Source organism: Mustela putorius, unplaced genomic scaffold (genome assembly GCF_011764305.1).
Source record: "Mustela putorius furo isolate JIRA1106 unplaced genomic scaffold, ASM1176430v1.1 tig00000992_pilon_pilon_pilon, whole genome shotgun sequence".
In the NCBI taxonomy this organism is placed as follows: domain Eukaryota; kingdom Metazoa; phylum Chordata; class Mammalia; order Carnivora; family Mustelidae; genus Mustela; species Mustela putorius.
This window is the reverse complement of record NW_025421526.1, coordinates 144,759-169,972: the sequence shown is the minus strand read 5'-3', so window position 1 is coordinate 169,972 and position 25,214 is coordinate 144,759. Positions and strand designations below refer to the sequence as shown.

General features: G+C 44.3%; 1 protein-coding gene across 1 annotated transcript in view; it reads right to left on the bottom strand.

The window, feature by feature from the left end:
* FAM171B (family with sequence similarity 171 member B) overlaps window positions 1-10,383 on the bottom strand; it is a 65,236-nt gene extending 54,853 nt beyond the window's left edge. Inside the window, exon 1 of the mRNA XM_045086445.1 lies at window positions 10,028-10,383. Coding sequence (XP_044942380.1) covers window positions 10,028-10,235 — 208 coding nt within the window. The 5' untranslated portion in view covers window positions 10,236-10,383. The remainder of the gene's footprint in view (window positions 1-10,027) is intronic.
* Window positions 10,384-25,214: the final 14,831 nt, after the last annotated feature.

Genomic DNA, 25,214 nt, shown 5'->3' with positions numbered 1-25,214 from the left:
CTCAACCTTCTCCGTTTGTCTTTAATAACAGGAAGGGGGCGCCTGGGGGGCTCAGTGGGTTAAGCCTCTGCCTTCGGCTCAGGTCATGATCTCAGGGTCCTGGGATCGAGCCCCGCATCAGGCTCTCTGCTCGGCTGGGAGCCTGCTTCCCCCTCTCTCTGTCTCTCTGCCTACTTGTGATTTCTGTCTGTCAAATAAGTAGATAAAATGTTTAAAAAAAAAAAAACAGGAAGGAAGGAACTTTGGAGAAGGCAGTCAAAGCTAAAAACTTCCAGTTATAAGACACATAAATTCTGGGCACTATAGTTAAAGGAAAGAAAAGCAATAAAGGAGGAGATTTTTCTATTCTGGAAGGAGTATGAGACACATCAGGGCAGAGTTAGACATGCTTACACGGAAATGGCTGTGATACAGCACACAAAGATGTGAAATAACTGGTGGACATACTCAGGAGTGAGCTCTGGGGAGTCCCAGCACACGGATGGCATTTAAGCCGCGCAGGCGGATGAGATCCTCGTGAGAGGGAAGAGTGGTAAGAGAGTCAGGAATGTGAAACCAAATGAAAACAAAATACACTATCTTTTCTATTTTTAGGTTTTAGAATATAAAGATATTTTAATTACCTACATATTACAGTATCAAGCTCTTTATGGTTCTAACATTAATACTTAGCCATCGCTTTTTTAAAGTAACATAATCATTGCACAGCCAATTACGCAAAGCCACAGACTCGGTATTATGCTATTGATGAGGCCGGCCGACGGGGAGGAAAGGGGAGTAGAACAGGCCTATTCTCACGTGCCTTTGTTAGACGTGTCTTCCGGCAGCTTGAAGACACAGTCCCTGCCCCGAGTTCTAGACCAGGAGCCGCCCTCGTGTGTGCGGGCACAGTGGTCACAGAAAGACCTGCATCCAGCAGGGATGCCGCCTTCGTTTTTGCCTCCATGTCCGTATCCCATGCTGTTCTCTGAAGCTGCAATTTTCCAAGTGGCGACACATTTATTTATCTTCGAAACATCGAAATGTGTTGAAATACAAATCTCTGCATTTGGATTTTCAAAGGAAAGAAAAATTCTGCTATGTGAAGTTGTTCCTCAAGACAAATAAAATTCCTTACTCTGCTATGCACTCATTGTAGAATCTCATTTTTCAGTTATTAGTGAAGTCGGGAAAGGCATGAATCAAAAAAGTGAGTAGAAAACATATAGGTTTCAGTGAGTTTAGGAACAACATTAATTTTGAAAGCCCAGGAGAGCACTGGTAATGAAAGCAGCAAGTTCATCTGCTGGCAGACTCAATCACTGTAAGCTGAAATGACTATTTTGACCCCAAAACTGTTTAAAGACCAAAGATTAATACATATTTCACTGGTGGGGAAAGGCTTAGGTTTTTATAAATGCCTTCTTGGGGAATTAATAACAACCTGAGTAGGTCCTCATCTGCTAAAACTGATTGAGGCTTATAATCAGACCTGAAAGGATTAGATGACTCACCAAATCATTAGAGCCCTTATTAAGATTATTAACTTAATCTCAGTGACCCCATTCTTCTGTGGAATGGCCAAAAGCCAAGGCACAGAAAGTTTCTGGGCTGACTGCCAATGAATTCTGAACAGAGGGCTTTTTCAGGTATAAGGTATCCCACCAGTTTATCATATAACAAAGCCTCGATATAAAGAAACCCAGAGTCATGGGGTTTAGCAAGAGAGCTCTGTCGGGTGTTGGTAGCTCTTCTACAGCAGGGACAGAAGCCAAAGGATGAAGGGACAGACCAAGGCACACGCATCCCAAGCCACCAGCTCTCGTAAGGGTGAAAGCCTTCCGGAGGATGAGTTACGCTGCTGCCACACCTACTGATTTCACCCATCACGTGTGCACAGTAACAGAGAAACTTCACGTTAAGAACATACAAAACTGCTATTTGAGTCTGAATGTTACCTTTATCTTCCTCTTATGGGGTCTTCTCACAAAGGACTAATTAACAAGGGCAGGTTTTCTTAACACTTCTGAGGTCAAAGATGCCTCTGAAAATCTTAGAGAGACCCTGAATACTAGACACTTACAGATTGCATCATTGATTTCAGGCTCTCCAAGAGCCCCCTACAGCCCTCCCTCGGCTGCTTAGTCCCTCATACGCACAGTGGCGCCTTGTGCCTGATCTCCGCTCCCGTGAACTTACCGACATGACCCCCTCTCAGACTCATCGCAGTGAGTTATGGTACTTCTGACTCCTTCCTTTCTCTTCAGACTCCGAAGTCTTCACCTCCTCCACTTCCACACCCCACACTTAACCAAGATTTATGAATTCACAAGACCTTCCCTCTTTGAAACACGATGGTACAGAAGAAATTTTACAACACACACTCTTTCAATTTTTCTCATTCGCAAACTTAATTAGTTGACAGGGGAAGTTGAGATGATAAAAACATTCACTCATCCCAGTCATATTTCCTATGTGGGGAAAACATCAGATTGTCCTTAACGCTCAGCTTTATCAGACTTTGTAACTGCCAGGGGCTACCACAACGTCTTTTCAGCTACGGATGTGTTCGAGCTCATGTTAGATACTTTTCAAACACTGCCGGGCAAAGCACTTTAAGGAAAGGTCACTTCTACCTCATTCTAGTTCTAAGAGCCTAGGGTTCCAAGAAGGCTCACTATAATCTGCAAAGTAAAAATTTTGTACTTTTAATTATTACATATTTTAATTGATATTAGATACTGTTCCACTATAAATAACACTGGAAGATGAGATTAGTTGTTTCATACATTACTAAAAAATTTTCTTGTTTATGATTATGAATTAGTGTTAAACTGATTAATTTAGTCAGTATTAAATCATAGCTTTTCAGCTAAAAATCCAAAATCTACTAGCACAAATATATTAGAAACTATATTTTGGGAAGTACTTATTTTATGAAAAGAAGGTATCTGTCTGTAAATGTAAAGCTTTGGAATATATCAATTCATTTAAATATAAATAAGTAGATAGATTTTTCCCTAACTCTAGGTATACAAATTTAATTAATCATAATTTGTGTTTCATGACATACTCATCACTGATTCATGCATAGTTTATTCTTAGTCAAATATTTAAATAAATCCCACTATTCCTACTACTTTTGGTGACATGTTCCCCCTTACATAAAAGGTAGGGCCTCCCTGCTTTCATTTTTACAGTAACTAGATCTTCTTCTGGTCTCTTGGGTAATGTTGTCTCAGCCACCCAGGCATTTATAAACTCTACTCGTACAACACAAAAGAACATGTTCAAAGTTTTGAAGAACCATAATCCACTTAACTATACTGAGCATATTTTGACAACTTAATTTCTACCCTTTCCAAAACCAGGGGAGTAAGCGAGGGTGGCATGGGCCACAAAATCCAGTAAGTCAGAAACTCCAAGACACTTCCAACTTCTACACAACTCCTGGTTATTGCTAACCCACTGGGAAAAACAAATCATCTGTCTCTCCATCCTGTTTGCTACGATAAAGCAGGGGAGGACTTACCTGGGAACAAAACCACAGACACTGGATTCAGTCAGAGGGTATGGAATTGTACTATGTCCCTCCAGTACCTTCCTCAGAAATAAGCCAGGGTCCTCACAACATGAGCTCTGGCTTGAGACTGGACATTTCTACCAGCTTCCAACTAACTGGTCACCTAAAACTAACTAGCATTGAGGGCTGTAGCTACGAATCGGTATTGCCTTACCTGCGTTCGTGTTCTCCATGTCCACAGAGCCAACAAGTACATTAAAACTACACTGTTTTTATTGTTTTAAGTGATTTTATTTATTTATTTGACAGACAGAGATCACAAGTAGGCAGAGAGGCAGGCAGAGAGAGAGGAGGAAGCAGGCTCCTCACTGAGGACACACAACTTGAGCAGAAGGCAGAGACTTTAACCCACGAGCCACCCAGGTGCCCCAAAACTACACCATTTTTAAATAACATTTATTTACTGAACAGAAACAAAACTGAAATAAATACAATAGCTGATAATACTAATGAATATTTACTTTTGAATTATTTCCTAATTATTATATAAAAACCTCCTTCAGAAAAATGCACATTAAATAGAAATCAAGATCTCACTCCCATATAAATGAAGTTCATTTAAAATCTTAATTTCTGTGCAAGACATAGAACCTTAACATAGATATCTTAATAGGCATTATCAACTAAAGGTTTCAGAGAAGCTTAATACAGTATTGGGGTGAGTTACAGTCTGGGTTCTCCAGATTCCAGCGGCAGATTTGCTATGTTAGTAAGGACAGACAATGATTAACATTTCCTTCACACACTCTACCCTACATGAAATGAAATACCCTACTCAGAATCACTCGTTTTAGGCCCAAGGGAATGGGCCTTTATAGTCACAGACCTCATCACCAAGTACTTAAGAATACTGCCTGGTCCTACGGACACCGTCATAAGAGAACTTAAAAAGCAGACAATTGGGTATGTTCTAGGCATATGGGCTGTGCTCACACAAAAGGCGAGCTAAAGGGACATCTCCAAACAATCTTCAAAGCAAACAGAGGCTGTTTCTTAAGCTTATGAGGTACTGCATTACAACACACAGTTTTCAAGGTTTTGGAATTTCCCAGGTAAATACTACAAAGTATACTTTTTACCAATAGTAGATGGAAACATTGTTTCCATGTTCTAGCTAAGGCAATCTGGACAAAAGGAAATTAAGAGACCTACACTGAGCCAAGCCAACCAATGGCAACGATGCAGCTAACCTAGTCAGACAAACCTGAGTGTCCAGGTCAAAATTTACAAACTCAACTGGAGGTTGTGGGGGGTAGTTATGTTTCCAAAAAAAAAAAAAATGTTGTTTCTGTTCAGTCACATTAAAAACATTACAAAACCACCACAAAAACAAACTGAACTCAAATTCAACACAATGGCATGTGTTTTTCAATCAGTAATCAACACCAAGAAATAGCCCCCTTTGGTTACTAAAATCCTGGAAAGAAATCATGATTACCCCATCTGGGACTATGGCCTTCAAAGCACAAGTACTTCAGGTAGAACAGTTCATTTTTAATCCCACTTCTCTTATTGATTTTCAAGTTCATTGAAATAGGGGGAGGGGGAATAAATAAATAAATGTTTTCATGGATGGGAGATTTCAATCAGGTTCTTTAAATCAAGTTATTTGAGTTTAATAGAAAGTATAGTTAGGAGAAGGAAGGAAAGAATGGGTGGGGAATCAGAGCGGGGGGGGGGGGTATACAAAACCAACTGAGGGTTTAGAGGGGAGAAGGGTGAGCCCAGTGATTGGTGTTAAGGAGGGCACGGATTTACTGGAGCACTGGGTGATAAACCGTGAATCACGGAACAGTACATCAAAAACTAATGAGGTATTGTATGGTGACTAATTAAAAAAAGAAAGCATACAGTAATACTATTGGATTTCATAATTTTTAAATTATAGATTATGAAGTGTGGTTCCAGCTATACAGAATTGGGGGAAAATGTTTTAACTTTCCAAGCGTACTACTTGGCCCAGCAATTCCCTAGGCATTTACTAAAGAGATATGAGGACGTGCACACCCAATGATTTGTCCAGGAATGTACCGGCTTCACTTACAATAGTCAAAGCTGGAAATGACCCAAATCACCATCAACAGAAGGAAGCGATAAACAAAACTAGAGTAATCCCTATGATGGGCTACGGATCAGCAGTAAAAGGAAACTACTGAACACACAAGAATATGGACAAAACCTACGGAAATTAGATGGAGCTAGAGAAGCCAGACACAAAAGAGTGCATGCTATATGATCCTATTTTATGAGGCACCAGAAAATGCACAAAATTAATGCACGATAAAAGTAAAACAGTGTCATCTCTTGGTAAGGGACAGGGATTGCCTGGGAAGGAAGCAGGAGGGAACTTTCTAGAGGGATGCAAAGGTTCTCTATCTTCATAGGGTTGGTGGTCCTATGAGCCTATCCATTTGTCAAAAATATAAAATAGTACACCTGAGATACGGACATTTCGATGTGTGTGCATTCCCCTGCCACCCGCCCCCCAACAAAATCCCACACAGAGGGATGGGCGCATGGGTGTGTGAAATGACGGTGGCCGAATTCAGCCACTATCACGGCTGGGAGACCAGTACAGGCTTCTCAAATGCTGCTGTGTTTACTTTCTAAATATCTGACATTTTCCAAAATCAAAAGGCTAAAATATGTATCAGTGAAATGTTCCATCAAAAATTTTATATCATGAAAATGTATCTCTCGAGAAGCTGCTTCTGTGTGCAGAAGACATTTAGAAAGATGCGTGGAGGTGCCCTGTGTCACCTCACGTGGAGAATCTGAAATGGAGCTCACGATTTTCTCGGGCTCCCCTGGCCCCACCCCCAGCAAGCCTCGCGGCTAATGGGCCATCAGAGTGAATAGGGTATGGTTTCTCAGCTAGCACCAACCCCCAAATTAATTCTCCCCTGGGCCCTCCCATCTTTATTTCTAACAAACACGGGTGCGGATGGAGAAATCCAAGCGGCTGCCTGCACTGGAGAGAACAACAGACCTGACAGACCTCTGCCTACGCCTTTACTCTCTCTGCGCTCCAAAGATGGTGTTTTATAATTAACGAGAAGACAAAAATTCACTTTTTTACGTCCTGATTATTTCAATCTCATACTCAACTCTTCACCTTCACTTCCTAATTTCTCAGGAATACAAAGATATACATTTTCAGAATAATAACATCCAGAGAATACGAACAAAGGTCAATGCGCAGTTTCTCTACTGTGGACTGACAAGGCTCAGTCATGTACCAGTCACCAAAGATGCCATATTAGTTTTCAAAGTTTTGCTTGTGACAAATCCTATACTTGTTCACGTAATGTGTCCAAAGAATCAGAAGCGCCAGGCAGAGTCAAAGAACTAACCCGAGCTCCGTAACAGCTACTTAAAGGTTTGTTAATACCTCCCAGGTCGTAAGGGGATCGTAACTGCCCTTGGGTGAAGAATCTGGACAGGCGTGAGGAGCAGACTCCATGCTGGCATCGATCAGCTCTCCAGAGTCGGAACAGGACAAACACTGAAATTAGGTAAAACTAAACATCTAAACTTCATATCCCCTCTACTTACAAATATGTATACCCAACGTTCCTTTAACACAACCCTCACTAAACTCTGGTGCAGAATTTCACAAGATGATGAAGTAGCAAACGCCCAGAAAGGATCAGAAAGATCCTTGATGCCAGCATATTTGTTTATTCATTCATTCATTCGTTCATTCATTCATTCACTCTTTGAACACATTTATCCGTGCCTACCTACAGCGGATGCCCTTCCAGGTCTTTGAAATATACAGAATAATTTAACGTAGTAGTGAACAGAACAAAGTCCGTATCCTCTTACATTCTAGCAGGAGGAGGCAGGCGTAGAGGAAGGGCTGAGGGTAGCAAGCACCAGGGAGAAGCAGCATTACAAAAGGGCATAAAGATGACCATTTAACTGAGCTGGTCAGGAAAGGCTTCTTTGTGACAGTGACACTGAGCAAACCCGAGGAAAGTGAAGTTTCAGAATTCCAGGTGGAGAAAATGGCAAGGTCAAAGGTCCCACGCAGGCCCACCGGCAAAAATGAAGACACAGGGAACCAGTGTGGATGTACTGGAGTGAGCAGGGTCAGAGAAGTGAGAGACAGGAGGGGGAGGGGTGCCCCGGGAGGCTCTAAGCCTCAGTGGGCCATTTTCAGTGTCTGGACTTCTACTGTGAAAGAGAGGGGCAGCCAACCAGAGGCCTGGGGGCAGCAGTGAGCCTATGGAATGTTTCCCAAAAGATCCTCAGTTGGGAGAGAGAACAGACACTCAAGGAGCCAAGGTGGGAATGGGAAGTGACATTGTGCTCAGAGGAGTATTTTAACTCGTTTGTTTATTGGCTGTAGTTCGTTAAAGGACACGATATTTCAGTAACTAAAACCACAATCAACTGAGTTGCTCTCTTCTTTGCCACTGGCTTTGCGAAGTTAGTTTTTGAGGGAAAGCAAGAGTCAAAATCGATTACTTTGCAGGCTCCGGTTTGATCCGCTTGGTAGTAATTCCTTTATTTTGATTAAGCTAATATGTAAATAAGACAACAACTGCGAGTTTCCCAAACAACAACTGTTTTCAAAAATATTTTCACAAATAACAGAAAATAAGCATTTTAATTTGCAGCTCGATACAAAAGTTTTCCTATGTTTTAGTTTTTCATAACCTTCATCACAACATACACCACCGTAGTCAAAACCCATTTAACTAGTATTTCTGAAAAAAAAGATGTATCAGACTAAAAATACACTGCAAAGCACAGAACCCATCACCACTCTCAGAACTGTTTTGTCATTGATGCCCGGAATCCTCTCGGGCCAGACGGGCTCTCAGTTGCTGTCCATCTTTAGTCTCCGTATTTCCACAGCCAGCGCGTCTCGGGCAGCCTCGAGCCATGCTGGTCGCACCGGAGTCCCAGAGCGCCGGGAAAACCGTCGCACACCGCGTTCCTCTCGGGACTCGTACCCACACTCGAGTGTTAGTAACTGGTTTAGAGGGTGTCGGCAACACATGCTCCCGCACACTCTGGTTGGCAACACATGCTCCCGCACGGTCCGGTCCGCAGCACACGCTCCCGCAGTCTCTGGTTGGCAACGCACGCTCCCGCAGTCTCCGGTCGGCAGCACACGCTCCCGCACACCCGGGTCGGCAACGCACGCTCCCGCAGTCTCTGGTCGGCAACGCACGCTCCCGTACACGCCGGTCGGCAACACACGCTCCCGCACACCCGGGTCGGCAGCACACGCTCCCGCACACTCCGGTCGGCAGCACACGCTCCCGCAGTCTCTGGTTGGCAACGCACGCTCCCGCACACTCTGGTCGGCAACACACGCTCCCGCACACCCGGGTCGGCAACGCACGCTCCCGCACACTCCGGTCAGCAGCACACGCTCCCGCACACGCCGGTCAGCAGCACACGCTCCCGCACACGCCGGCGACTCCGTCCTCGGCTCCGACGCATTAAACCACCGAGTCGGGAACCGCAGCCGTAGGCCCGAGCACTGCCCGGGCGACGCGCACAGAGTGAGATGATCCCAGCGTCTCCTTCTCATCGTCTCGCATGTCACGAGGCAGGATTTTAAAGCAAAACCAGCGTTAAAATAGAATTCACTCTGGTATTGCGGGAAGCTAAACGCACTTGCCAAAACAAGGGGCGGGTTTTCCCTCCGTAAACAGCGGGAGCCCCGCGGCCGGCAGGGCGCTGGGGCGGGGGTGCGGAGAGGCGGTGAGCACCGACCGTCCCGCTGTCCCTCCGCCCGCCGGGTCGCACGGGGCACCCCACCGCGCGGGGACCGTCCGCAGGCTGCGCGGCGTCACCACGGACCGCGTCGTCCCCGCCCGCCGCTCCTCTGCGCCCTCCCTGCACCCCCGCTCCGGTTCCGTTCTGCTGAGTCCGTCTCATCACCCCGACGGAATGAGCTGACCAGAAAACCCAGAAACGGAAGATAAAAGGAATCGAGCTTCCCCGGATCTACACGTAAACGCAGCGGCGGCGCGAGCTGCGGGGAAGGCGCGTGGGTGTCCGCGGCGAGAGGCTTCGGTCTCCGGGAGCGGAGACGCCGGCGGGGCCAGGGAGACGCGCGGGGAAGGGCTCGGCGAGGAGGGAGGGAAGGACGCGAGGCCTCGGGCGGCCACTCGCCCGGCCCCTGCGACCCCTCCCCGGCCCACTGCGGGTCCCGCGCTGCCCCGAGGGCTCGCCCCCAAGGCGGGTCCCCGAAGCGCGCGCGCCGCCGAGCCGCGGGCGGGGTCCGGGCAGGTCCGCGGAGGCGGCGGAGGGTCGGGCGCTGGGGAGCGAGCGCGGGGGGCGGCGACGGGGCGCGGGGGGCGGCGACGGGGCGCGGGGGGCGGCGACGGGGCGCGGGGGGCGGCGACGGGGCGCGGGGGGCGGCGGCGGGGGGCGGCGACGGGGCCCGCGAGCTCCCCGCGGCGACGCCAGGGCAGGGCCGGGCGGGGCGCCGGGACCTACCTGCCGCGGGCCCGGTGGGGCGCACCGCCGGCGCCTCCGGCCTCTCCTCCGCCGCCTCCTCGCGCTGCCGCTGCTGCTGCCGGATGAGGCTGAGGTCGGAGCGGCCGAGCTCGGCGCGAGCGGCCGCGGGCACCAGCCGCGCCTTCAGCAGCAGCGCGGCCAGGCCGAGCAGCAGGGCGCAGGGGACGCGCCGGCGGAGCCTCGCCATGGCCGAGAGCCGCGGGGCCCCGGCGGCATATTGCGGGGCTCCCGGCGGCGGCGGCGGACGCCCGGGCTGCGGGCTCCTCGCTCGGGCTCGTGCCGTCTGCCTCGCGCGCCTCGCGGGGAGGAGGAGGCCGGGGAGGCGGCGCCGGGGACGGGGGCGGCGGAGGAGGGGGAGTCCGCAGCGCGGCGCACGTGACGCGCAGGGCGGGGCGAGCCCGCAGCCGGGGCCCCGCGGCCTCCCGCCTCCCGCCGCCGCCCGCCGCCGCCCGCCGCGGGGCTGCGGGCACCCCGTCCGCGCGGTGCTGGGGCGCGGGGTGGCGGCCTCCGGGGGGAAATGGGCAAGAAGACGCTTTCGGGGGGGCTGGTCGGCGAGAGACCCTCCAGCCCTACGGAGACGCGGCACATTTTGCGGAAAGGTGGATACAGTTCCCACCACCTGACCCCAAAGCAGCGGAGGAGGTGGCGCACTGGTTACTCTCCCGAAACACCCACGCAGCGCCCACTGGTCGCCGGTCGGGACCTCTTAGCACTGCAGGCTGTGGCGCACCACCGCCAGGACAGGCGACAATCAACGCAGTTCTACGGATTTTAACTCCACTGCCTCTCTCTGCTCAAAAGGGAATTTCTACGTTCTCAAATAGTCTTAATTACATTTTGTCTGATGGCTGCGTGCACTTTTCATTTGGTCAAAAACACCCACATTTCCTAAACGAGATTAGGTCTGACAGTGGGTGCTTCAAATAAGCAAGGTCAGTCCCTGCATTTTGGGAGCTCCTACCTGTTAGGGCCGAGAAATACAAAAGCAAATTAGCATCCAGTGTGGTGGTTACCCCTGGAAACACACGGCCATGTGCTGAGGTCGCACAGAATGTGCAAGAAGGTGACTAGTGGGGGGTGCCTGGGTGGCTCAGTGGGTTAGGCCGCTGCCTTCGGCTTGGGTCATGATCTCAGGGTCCTGGGATCGAGTCCCACATCGGGCTCTCTGCTCAGCAGGGAGCCTGCTTCCCTCTCTCTCTCTCTCTGCCTGCCTCTCTGCCTGCTTGTGATCTCTGTCTGTCAAATAAATAAATAAATAAAATCTTAAAAAAAAAAAAAAAAAAAAAGAAGGTGACTAGTGGGGAGCACGCTCTGAAGCACCAGGTGAGGCTGGATACGAGGACGAAGAGTTCCTCGCATAGACGGTGTGGCCAGGTGGTCTGAAAACCGAGCAAGGGTGTCTGTGTGTGGGGTGCGGGGCTAGAGGTGTGCAGTAAACACTGTATGCTTGGAAAACTGTGAGCAATGGCTGCTGAGAGTGTTTTAGATGGAACAGGAGAATGAAAATGAGGTCACTAAAAAAATAATAATAGCAGGGCGCCTGGGTTTTGTCGTCAAGCGTCTGCTTTGGCTCAGGTCGTGATTCCAGGGTCCTAGGATCAAACCCCCATCCAGCTCCCTGCCCAGGGGAAAGCCTGCTTCTCCCTCTCCCACTCCCCCTGCTTGTGCTCCCTCATTCATTGTCTCTCTGTCAAATAAACACATAAAATGTAAAAAAAAAAAAAAAAAAATCTTCTTTTTAAATAATAGACGCTTCTGTAGAGTTCACCGTGTCCGGGTGCTGTTTAAACCTTCCTATACATGAACTCCTGTAAGAGCTTAGGTGGCCCTGTAAGGAAACTGAAATTTATGCTGCAAGGGATTGTGAAGTACTGAAAGAAACCAGTCAGGGACCCAACTTGGTACCAGTCGGCCCAGCAGGACCACTTTGCTCTCAGCATGGAAGACAATTGCAGAAGCATCCGTTAGAGGACAGCCGGTCAGTTTAGAGGTGTTCCCAAAAGCGGTGATGAGCTGCTCCAGTCTTGTGACACTGGAAAGGAGAGGAAAGGATTAGGAGATTCAGTATACCGGGCTAGAAGCACAGAGAAAGTTGACTGTTTGGGGGCGGGGGCAGGGAGAAGGAGAAAGACACCCAAATTACCAGACTGGGATCTTGGGTGGCTACTTCCAGCATCCTAAAGATTCACTGGTGGTGCGGACTGCAGCAGCGACCAGAAGCCATGCGTGTTCAGCTGTGGTCTCTGCATTTGGAGTGCCTGTGGACGCCCCAGACATCTAGCATGATGTCAGTGGGGTCTGACTGTGACATCACATCACTTCCTACCGTAGTTGACTTGGCTGATTTGAATGATTGGATCGTCTCATTCCACACTCACCACTTTCCTTTTCCTTTTTAAAGATTTATTTATTTATATGACAGGGAGACAGAGAGAGCAGCAGCACAAGCAGGGGGAGTGGCCGAGGGAGAGGGAGAAGCAGGCTCCCCACCAGGCAGGGAGCCCACCTCAGGGCTTGATCCTACAGGCTCTGGGAACAACACTGAGCCAAAGGCAGCCCTTTAACTGACAAACCACCCAAGCACTCCAACACTCACCATTTTTCTGCATGGTCCTCCCCAGTGTTTCCAACTTCCTAGAAAAAAACCAAACTTCTCAGTAGGGGAAATTTATTCTTTGCTCAATGACATGAAAATAGTACCTATATAACCACAAAGAAAATAATAATAGTAATAATAATAATAAAAATCATAGTCATTTTATATATATTATCTCACCGTACTCTTAGAACAATCCTGTAGAAGAGCTTTCATTATCCTGTTTAACAAAGGGAAACACGGAGAATCAGAGAGACTAGCTACTGTCTTGCCCAAGGCTGAGCTAGTAATATGTGACTTCATCTTTCTGCACCATTGAAAACTTTTACATGAGTTTGCATTGTTTTTTTAGTGATTATTAGACCAAAAGGAACTATGTGAGCTACATAAGTTTTGGAAAATAGATGCCAGAGTGAGACCCCTGACATTAAACACCATGTTCCGTCTTGGCTTCGCATTGCCTGTGTGAGCAGGAGCTACTGAGTAGGAGGCTGAATGTGGAGAGCCTTTATTAGTCTCATCAAGCTGTTTTTGTTGCATTTTCTTCCAAGTTACCTCTGCTCCTGGAGAGAGGAGAGGAGAAAGTGGAAACAGCTCCAAAAACCTGACTGGCAGATCAGGAAAAAGGAATGTGGCCAGGATTTCTGTCATTTGTCTTATGGTGGCCAAGGCTTTAATATGTTAGAAACTAATCTTCCAGCGGCAAAGCCACTGATTTTATGGAGGGTGAACATCAAATTCTTCAATACTATGAACTGTTTAAAAAAAAATGCTATGGGGGTGCCTTGGTGGCTCAGTGGGTTTAAAGCCTCTGCCTTCAGCTCAGGTCATGATCCCAGAGTCCTGGGATTGAGCCCCACGTCAGGCTCTCTACTCAGTGGGGAGTCTGCTTCCTTCTCTCTCTCTGCCTACTTGTGGTCTCTGTCTGTCAAATAAATAAAATAAAAATACTATGGACTGTTTGCAGAAATAAGCTTTGTCTGTCAAGATAGTTTTTAGATGATTTTTAAATGCTCCATTAATCATATAGTATGTCTAATTTCTGTGCAATGTACAAAAGCCATATTATTTGATGCAACCAGGGGTAGTAGTGAATAAAAAGAAGTTGGCCAAGAGACAAAAATATATATATATATCTTAAATGTGTTTTAAACTGCTTATTTTACTTTAAAACAAGCAAATGTACATTTATTTACCCATCTTCTGATGTAGGACCAGGACTGTTTATAAGTATCTAACCACATCCTCGGGTTTAAAGTCATAAACCACAATTATAATACACCTCTACTACTTGTAGTTTAAGTGAAAAGAGTTCTTAAACACTCTTGACAAGCAATCAAATCTTTCTACTTGAATTTTTCCCAAATTTTAGAATCTTTTCACCCATTTAGTATTAAACTCTGTTTTCATAGAAAAATATGCTTTGTTCAAATTTATATTTCATCCATTCCTTAAAATACATAGAACTGGTAAAAACACGTTTAGGCACAAACATAACTGACTCTTGGCATACACACAAACCAACTGGGAGAGCCAAACCAAGCAAACACGCAGGAAGCTGTACCCTGCTAACCTCTCAGTCAGTGCGCTTTACAGAGGAATGGCCGATGCCGGTACCATCAGAAAGTGAAGTACACTAGTACATACATGTGTATTTGTGTCTGTATAAAGCTCTTCCCCAAATCTTCTAGGACCTCCCAATCGCTCTTAACATGAGGTCCATAATCCCTAACAGACTTGCAAAGCCATTTACAATCCATCCTGCAATGACTCAGAATCATCTTTTGATATTTTCTACATAAATGCCCACAACACACCACACACAGGAAGAAAACCAGAGGAGAGAAAAGGGATTTCTTTCACTACCTTGAGCGAGACTTCTTTGTGTTGCCCCTGGATGCTCCCATATTGATTTCCTCCACCAGGAACTCTACGCCCTCAGCTCTCCAACTGGCTTCCACAGACCATGAGGGCTAGTTTAGATATTACTTCCTTCAGAACACACTTCCTGACAGTCCTAGATCTGACTGGAGCCCCTCCTACGAGTTCTCGCATCACCTCATATTTCCCCTTTTCCAAATAACAGAACTCTATTCTTTACAATGGACTCGAAGTGGCCTGTATCCCCACTAGTATAACGCAAGAGCAGGACAGGCCACAGGACCAAGGCCCTCGTGTTCCCAGCTCTGTCTCCAACTCCCAGCCCCATGCCTAACACTGGTTGTTGAGGCTTGTTTAATCAAATCAATAAATCACTGCTAAGAGGCAAAAGTGTTGGTTAACAGAGGAAGGCCCTGAAGTCAGACTGCTCTGGTGTCTCCCACTCACAGGTTTGTGATTTACCCAGAATTCTAGGCCTCCTTCTCCTCAGCTGTATAATGAGGAATGTAATAGAGCTTCGAGGAGGGAACAAAATGAAATCATGCATAAAAATACTTAGGTTCTTGCTATAGAAATTGTTAAGTAAATGTCAGACACGGCTTCTTTTGCTAATATTAGGTATGGTCTGTTTTATTTATGTATATTTTATAATGCATGTAAAATTTCATGTTATATGTAGCTAATTCTCATTTTTCTTGGTAGTTATGTTCTATGAAGTGACTGCAAATACTAAATTTTTTAAAGATTATTATTTATTCATTTGACAGAAAGATCACAAGTAGGCAGAGAGGCAGGCAGAGAGAGAGGAGGAAGCAGGCTCCCTGCCAAGCAGGGAGCCCGATGTGGGACTCGATCCCAGGACCCCGAGATCATGACCTGAGCCGAAGGCAGAGGCTTAACCCACTGAGCCACCCAGGCACCCCTGCAAATACTAAATTTACAACTGCTGAACATAGCTCCTAAGAGGAATACAGAGTTATGTTCCTATGAGTCTCTGGTCACAACATTTTCATCAACTAACTAATACGTAACTAGTTTTACCTGTGTTTCTGTTAAGGTCACCTTATTTATTACGTGTTGTTAGTTTGTTAACGTTGAGCTCACAGCCAACAATACTGTAACTCATGCCTGAAAGAACTTTATCTCACACATGTACTTTTTCTGTAAGGAACATCAGAGCCTTCTTGGGCTTAAGAGCATGACAGAGTACTTCGGCACTGCAGTCAGGGGCCATTTGATACAACAAAATAGCGAACAGAAAGTACAAAACTGAAAAAAAAATGGCACTAAGCAGACGACTAAAAGGACGCTTCATGTGGGAGCTGAAAGCGGGGAGAGCGCACGTACATGTGTACTATCGACTGCAGCTGGGGAGGGAATGTCGTATCACCCAACTTTTCACTGCTCCACACATTTCCATGAATAACCATGAAAGCACTGATTTGGGGGTTACAAATACATTTCAGCAAAAGCCTAACTCAGAAATATGGAATCATGAATAATGAGTTACTGCATAGGTGTGTGTAATCTATATAAAATACATTTCTTTTGATGTAAGTAAGAAAGATTGGATAAAAGAAATTATAGGGAGGCCAAATAATTTGGGGGGGGGGACAACATGAATGCTATCAAGAATTAAGAAGAAATCCACTCCTGCATTCCCAGAATCCAGGCTTGCTCTAGTGCAAGGCTCGCCCCTGGGCACCGGGCCAACACCTTCAGACTCAGCTCCAGTTCAGTCCCTCTGGCCCCAAATTCCAGGCCTGCTCCAGTGCCAGACTGACCCCTATGGTCCCTGTTTCTAGGTCCACCACAGCACAAGGTCAGCACCCATGGACTCGGGCTCGAGTGGACCCAGGGTCCAGGACTGATTCCTGGACTCAGGCACCAGGCTTCCCTCCACCAACATCCACCAACATCCGCAAATCAGGCAGTGTGATACACCACATTAACAAACGCAGGGCAAAAATCATACGGTCATCTCAACAGATGCAGAAAAAGCAGTTGATGAAATTTAACACCTTTCATGATAAAAAAAAAAACAACAAACTCTCAACAAATCAGATATTGAAGAAATATACCTCAATATGGTAGAGGCATATATGACAAGCCCACAGCTAACATCATATTCCATAGCAAAGCTGAAAGCTTTTCCTGCAAGATTAGGAACAAAACAAAGATGTCCACTCTTACTACGTTTTTTTTTTAAGATTTTATTTATTTATTTGACAGAGAGAGATCACAAGTAGGCAGAGAGGCAGGCAGAGAGAGAGGAGGAAGCAGGCTCCCCACTGTGCAGAGAGCCTGATGCAGGGCTTGATCCCAGGACCCTGAGATCATGATCTGAGCAGAAGGCAGAGGCTTAACCCACTGAGCCACCTAGGTACCCCCACTCTTACCACTTTTAATAAATACAGTACTAGAAGCTCTAGCCATGGCTATTAGACAAGAAAAATTAACGAAAACTGTCTAAACCAGAGAGGAGGAGTAGAGTCATTTGCAAATGACATGGTCTTATATATAGGAAATCCCAAGGGCTCCACCAAAGCTGGTAGAACTACCAAATACATCTAGTCAAGTTGTAGGACACAAAACTAACAAACAAAATCAATTATATATCTACACACTAATAATACACTATCAAAAAAGAAATTAAGAAAACATTTCCATTTACAATAGCCTCAAAAGCAAACAAACTAACTAACTAACTAACTCACAAACCCTTAGGAATAAATTTAACCAAGGAAGTGAAATACCTGTACACTGAGAACTGTAAAACATTGGTGAAAGACATTAAGACACAAAAATGATGGGTAGAGATCTCTTGTTCATGGATGAAAAAGTTAATATTGTTAAATGTCCATACTCCCTATAGCCATCTATAGATTCAATACAATATCTATCAAAATTCTAGTGGCATTTTTCATAGAAATAGAAAAAATAATCCTATAATTCATATGGAACCCCCAAATAATGTGAATTAGCCAAAGCAACCTTGAGAAAAAAAAAAAAAAAACTCCTGGATTACACTACCTGATTTCAAAATACACTACAAAGCTATAGAAGTCAGAACAGCATGGTACTGGTGTAAAAACAGACATTAGACAAATGGAACAGAATGAAGAGCCAGAAATGAATCCAAACATGTATAGTCAATTGATCTTTAACAAGGTGCCAAGAACACACAATGAGAAGGAGAGTTTCTTCAACAAATGCTAAGGGAAAACCAGTGAGCCACAAGCAGAATAATGAAATCAAAACCTATCTCAGTTTATAAACCAAAAATCAACTCAAAATGGGTTAAAGATGGGGCACATGTGTGACTCAGTCAATTAAGCAGCTGCCTTTAGCTCAGGTCATGATCTCAGGGTCCTGGAATCCAGTCCTGAGTTAGTCTCCCTGCTCAGTGGAAATGTGTTTCTCCGGCTCCCTCTGTCCCTCCCCACCATTCATACTCTCTTTCTCAAATAAATAAGTAAATAAAATCCAAAATGTGTTAAAGACTTAACTGTACTACCCAAACCTATAAAACTACTGGAAGGAAACATGGGGGACAATTTCTTGATATCCTTCTCGTCAGTGACTTTTTGGACATGACACCAAAACACCAGCATTAGAAGCAAAAAACTAATGAGACTACATCAAACTGAGAAGCTTCTGCACAGCAAAGGAAACAATCACTAGAGTGAAGAGGAACCCATCAAATAGGAGAAAATATTTGTAAACCACACATCTTATGAAGGGTTAATGTCCAAAATACATAAGGAGTTTCAACAACTCAATAGCGAGAAAACAGACAATCCAATTTTAAAATGGGCAAATAAAATAGCCCAGAAATAGACCATACAAAAATTGTCAACCTATGACAAAGAGGGAGCCAAGAATATACACTGGAGAAAGGACAGTCTGTTTAATAAATGGTGTTGGAAAAACTGAATGACATACAAAAGAATGAAATGACTACTATTTGACACCATATACAAAAATTAACTCAAAACAGATTATGACATGAGGGGTGACGGGCTGGCTAGTTGGTGGAACATGTGACTCTTGATCTCAGGGTTGTAATTTTGAGTCCCATATCAGGTATAGAGATTAATAACAAATAAAATCTAAAGGAATGGATTGAAGATTTGAATGTAAAACTTAAAACTGTTAAATTTCTGAAACTAAACAGGTAATAAACTTCTTGACATGCACCTCCACAGTGGCAACAGAGGCAAAAATAAAGAAGTGTGAGTACATCCAACTAGAAAGCTTCTGCACAAGAAAGGAAACCATCAGCAAAATGAAAAGGCAATCTATGGAATGGGAGAAAATACTTGTAAGTAAAATATCCAATAAGGCCTTAATATCCAAAATAACTGAAGAACACACACAAGTCAATAGCAAAAAACCCAAACAATAAGATTAAAAAATGGGTAGAGGATCTGAATAGACACTTTCTAAAGAAGACACATCTTTGGCCAACAGGTACATGAAAAGAGGCTCAACATCAAAAATCATCAGGGAAACGCAAACAAAACCTCAATGAGATCTTCCCTCACACCAAGAAGCAACAAGTGTCGGCAGGATATGGAGAAAACAGAACCATTGTGCACTGTTGGTGGAGATGCAACTTGGTGCAGCCACTGTGGAAAACAGTGTGGAGGGTCCTAAAAACTAAAAAGTAGAACTATCCTACAATCCAACAATTCTTCTTCTAAATATTTATCCAAAGAAAATGAAAACACTAATTCAAAAAGATAACTGCACTCTTCCGTTCTGTGCAGCATTTTTTCAATAGCTGAGATACAGAAACAATGTAAGTGTTCTTCAGGGGTGAGTGGACAAAGAAAATGTGTTACACACACACACACACACACACACGCACACACACGAATACTATTTAACCTTAAGAAAGAATGAAATCTTGCCGTTAGTGACAATATGGATGGACATTGAGGGTGTCAAGATAAATGAAATAAGTCAAAGAAAGAAATATCATATGAGCTCATGTATGTGTGGAATTGAATAAAAACAATCCAAGCTTACAGACACACCTCCACAGGCAGGGGTGGGGGGTGGGAGAAATGGGTGAAAAGCATCAAAGTTATAAATTCCAGTTATAAAATAAGTTGTGGGGATATGATGTACAGCATGGGGACTAGAGTGAAATACTATACGACTTACTTAAAAGTTGCTAAGAATCCTTCAAAATATATACATAGGGGGGCACCTGGGTGGCTCAGTGGATTAAAGCCTCTGCCTTCAGCTCAGGTCATGATCGCAGGGTCCTGGGATCAAGCCCTGCATCAGGGTCACTGCTTGGCAGGAAGCCTTCCCAAGAGAGAAATATTAAATATATGTAAATATTTGAACACGTAAGTCATATCAGCATTATTCAAAACCAAGACAGTCAGAAACTATAACCAAGGGGCGCCTGGTTGGCTCAGTGGGTTAAAGCCTCTGCCTTCGGCTCAGTTCATGGTCTCAGGGTCCTGGGATCGAGCCCCACATCGGGCTCTCTGCTCAGCGGGGAGCCTGCTTCCCCCCTCTCTCCCTGCCTGCCTCTCTGTCTACTGTGATCTCTGTCTGTTAAACAAATAAATGAAAATATATATATATATGTATATATATAGGCATAGTAACTATTCATGCTGACAGATGTTCCCTAGAGTTGGTGTGATGATCGTTTTGCAACATACACAAGTATTCAGTCATTATGTTGTATACCTGAAACCAACATAATGTTAAATATCAGTTATAACTTTTTAAAAAATATTTTTATTTATTTATTTGAGAGAGAGTGAGAGAGAGCATGAGAGGCGAGAAGGTCAGTGGGAGAAGCAGACTCCCCGTGAGCTGGGAGCCTGATGCGGGACTCGATCCCGGGACTCCGGGACCATGACCTGAGCCAAAGGCGGTTGCTTAACCAACTGAGCCGCCCAGGTGCCCCAGTTATAACTTATTTTAAAAGAAAAAGCAAAAGAAAGAAAGAAAGAAAGAAAGAAAGAAAGAAAGAAAGAAAGAAAGAAAGAAAGAAAGAAGGAGAAAGAAAGAAAGAAAGAAAGAAAACCAACTTGACTACAGAATCAACACAGTCCTTACCAGAATCTGAGATGACTTCTTTGCAGAAATTGACAAACTGATTCTAAAATTCACATGGAGTTGCATGGGATCCCATATAGCCAAAACAGTTTTGAAAAATAAGAATAAAGTAAGTAGATAGCCTCACTGGCATCCCAGCTGGTTACTGCTCTGTAGAATGCTTAGACTTGGCCATAGCTGAAAAGACTTTGCATAAAATTAATGGGAAATGTCTTCCAGGAGCCACACCTGCAAAGCATTAGTGTACTAAACTCTGCCCCTTATGGAAATAACCAGATAATAACCTGATGTACTCCCATTTGGGGGTGGGGGGCCTGACTCCCGATGTGGCTAGTAGTATGTTGTATGGTCGATCACCAGCATCCACCGTCCTGTTGGAGAGACAAGGTGGTTTTGAATCAGACAGGTTATGTCCAAAGGGTTTGGTTTTATGGATTTCATGGATGAACTGGCACAGAAGCAAACCCTGAGGGAATGCCAGGGAACAGTGGGACTGGGGTCCAAACCAGTGCTTCCGAGTACGGCAATCAGTAAGGTGAGGCCAGTGGAATATAATCAGTTGCTCATCTATAACTACAACTGGTGTTCCCAGCAGTACCAAACTACCGTGTCTAGTGGAGGCATGGCCAGAACACAGGCAACAACCTCTGTAGTTACTCCCCACAGGGCTATCCCCAGAGCAGGACACGGACGTATGAGGAAGGTGGAGGTAATGTCCCCAGTGGCCCCAGGCCAGAGCTGAGTGTGGCTGAGCCAACAGGGAGTTCATGGAGCAGTGTAAGGAGTGAATGTTCACAGACAGTCTCTGTACAGTGTGTCTGCAGAGACCCCACCATGACACAGCCAGGACAAAGGATTAGCCAGAACGAATGATGTGAGGGAGAAAGGGAGAAGACGGAATCCTTTTTAAACAAGTTGTTGCAAGAACTTTTACCTTATTTACCATAATACGATTTTTGAGATGTGAATGATCAACTATTCCTTAGATTATGACTATTCCTGCAACACTTCTGTTTTCATTCGATAATGAACCATCTCATTTGCGCTTGAAAGCCAAGGGACCACCAACTAGTGAAGAGGATAGAACAAGGTTGATGTTTGTATTTTTTGGAACAAGAATTATTTATCCGGATAGGGCTACCCACACTCCTGGGGATAAAGACTATGTATGATTATTAACCAAACTGGATCGTGTGATTCAAACAGTCACTAACACTCAGGTTTAGAGGCCTTCTCAGGTGACAGGCGTTGTAAGTCATTGAGACTACAGTCACAATACCTGGGTTACAGGCCGCATGTCAAGGAGTGGGCAATTTCATCTGTGGCATTTCAGGTCACCATCCATGCACAAGCCCCCCAACCCCACTCTTGTGTTTCTCGTCCTTATTTAATTATATAAATTCATTAAGCAAGTATACATTTATAAAAAGAGAATTCAGGAAACCAGGACTTGATGATTTGCAAAATTCTCAACTTATCTAGATTGCAAAAGATGTTAAAATTAAGGGATTCACTGTCAAGAAAATTTGCTGTGCAGAGAACACAGAGACTACACAAACTTTTGCTAATATCTCAAAATTTTCCTTCAAGAGGTTAAATGTTTGACTCATCTATCTCCTCAAACATCTCAAAAGGAGCCAAAAATAGAGATGGGATTATTTAGGAAAGATTTGTGGAGTAGTGTCCGGTATGATAAAATGAATCTTCTTGACGTACATAGGAGATCCACGAGGTTCCTGCAAATTTTATATCATCAGAAGCACTGTTGGTTTGGTCTAAAAGGGATAGAGTACAATATGAAAAAGCATACTCTGCCCATAAAATGTTCCCAGTGGAAATAAGCTGATAACACTCAGCTGCAAACATGTGCTACATTTCATAGTGGAGGTGGGGGGAGGGGTTAGGACAACTCAGATGGTGGGACCATGAGCCATGGAGAATTATCCACAAATTTTGAAACTGCATGGAGTTTCCCCAGCTGGATTTTGAAGTTGCTTGGGACCTTTCTTTTTCCTTCTACATTTTTCCTATTTTTAAACCAGAATGTTTATAGTTGTTATATGTCTGCCCCACCATGGTATGTCGGGAAAAGATAACGTTGTTTCTTTGATTTCACAGACTCACATATAGAAATTGTATCCCAGGATGGATCGTCACCCTGACCTTACTCATACATAATTTAGAGGATTTAGATGACAAGATTCAGAACATTCAAAATAATGGAATTAAGGAGGACTTTGGGACTTTGAGTTGAGGCTGTAATGGTTCGACGTTTGGGGGACTTTGGCATGGGGTTAATGTATTTTGTATATGAGATTGAAGTGAATCTTTGAGGGCCAGAGGTGGACTGGGGTAGATCTAATGCAGCTCCCCCCAACCCCCCAAAAAGATGTCCATGACCTAATCCTGCATTCTGTAAATATATCACCTTTCATGGCAAAAGGACTATATACTAATTTAAAACTATTTTATTGTCTAAGCCATGATAAAATAATGAGACTCATAATGACCAAGACTGATTAGATCTAGGAAAGGATGTGGAGTGGGTAAGGTGAAGAACTGAATTTGGAGTATTAGAGGGGAGCAGAAGAGACCATCTCTGTATGGTGGGCAAATGACCTTCTCAGGTCTGTTACTGAACCACTGCTCTACTGCAGCTGCTTTTAGGGTTCCCTTGGGAGGCTAGAGCTGTCCAGTGGGAATAAGGTGAACTTAGTTACCACTATGTCATCTCTGTTACTTGGGAAACACTGAGTACCTGTGGGAGAAAGACCCCTGAGGCTCAATTTGTGCCGGTAATTTAATACCACATGGTGGTGAAATGCTTGGGTTTGGTTTAGTATTACAGATTTAAGTTAAAGTCAACACTAGTATTACTAAGAAGTAGGAAATTCGTTATTTTTTAATAAAGTCTTCCCTCTCATTCCCTCACTAAAGTATATTGAGAGATTAAAAATCATTCACTTGTCTTCCAGTTAGGTGATAAAATCTGAAAGTGCTTATGTCACTTACAACCTCAAAAAGAATTTTAACTGCACTGTTCAAAAATGAGAAAATTTATAAGATACCAACTTTCTTGTCTCCCACAGGAAATTTACCACATATCTCACACAAGATCAAGAATCATTTGTATTACTCAGGTGGATAGCACATTCTCCAAATTAAGTACTACTAGTATATATCATCCAGTACTTTTTGTGAATAACCTTGTAGTCATTAATTAATTTTCTGAATACAAAAGTGGCTAAAAAGTAATCCCTAAAGATTCCATTTCGATACTTTAATATCTGAAAAATGGTATAGAAGAACTAAAAATTAATTACCTTAAGACAAAAAATTTTAATAACATGAAGGTAAATTGCTGTATAAAGTTCGAGTTCAAAATCTAAATGCTCCTTTTATTAAAACAACACCAATTTATGTATTTGTTACTTTTTAGGAAATAAAGCTGACAAGGGAAGTGAACCAGGGTGCAAAAGGAAATGAAACAATGTAACTCTAGGCTGTTCAGAACATTCGGAAAGTGAATAAAAGTATCACTTGGAAAGGTACTGGTATTGCACCAAGGAACATTCCGGCATCCTGACCTACCCACTGGATAGTAACAAATCTGTTTTATATAAAGGGTCACTAGGAATCTAGGCAGTCTTGCACAGCAGAAAGCACACGGGACTAGAAATTTGAATATATAAGCTTTAGGTCCCATCCAGTCAGTACGAATTTGGACAAGAAATGAACTGTGGGCATCATTACCAGTATGTAGGGGTGATGTAAACCCTTTCTAACTTGCGGTTTTTAGCTGTTGGACCGTGATGCACATAGATGGTGTTTTTGTGATTGTCGTGTTTAGAGTTCACTGACTGAGCTTCCACAACTGTATGGTTGCTACATTTTACCAAATCTGGCAACTTTTTGGTTTCAAGTTAGTCTGTCTCCATTTTCTCTCTCCTCTCTGACTCCTTTTGTTTTACACCGCAGTTGACCAAGAGTCATGAGGCCATTTGTTTTGTAATCCACACCACTACTGCCCATTTAGTGCTTCAGTCTAGATGCATTCTATTGCTCTCTAAATTCACGAATTCTTCCTTTTCTTGGTTTACTTTTAATCCCCCTCCAATGAGTTTCTGATTTCAGGTACTGTATTTTTTTAATAACAGAATGTCTACTTGAGTCTTTTATTAATTTCCAATATCTTCTGAAATGCCCATAATTTCCATGTTTTTCTTGAGTTTTTAACATATTTATTTATAATTGTTACTTAAAGTCACACCTGCTAAATTGTTTGTGGGTCTGTTCCTATTGACTCTTTTTCTTCCCCTTCAAACTATGGGTAACATTTTCTTTTCATACACACCCACACACACGCACGACATTGTGGATGGAACGTTGCAGTCCTTCTACGAGGTCTTCCGCTCAAAGTAACTGCCTGAAGGAGCAAATGAATTACACGTGGATCCCCTTAAGTTTGTGGAATCTTGGTTTTACACTGTGTTAGAGTGGACCAGTGGCATTGTTCTTCATCCTAGGGCTAATCAGTCCACCTCGGAATGTAGTATTTATTCCCAAGGCATAGCTCCTCCAAGGTTTCTGGAAATACTG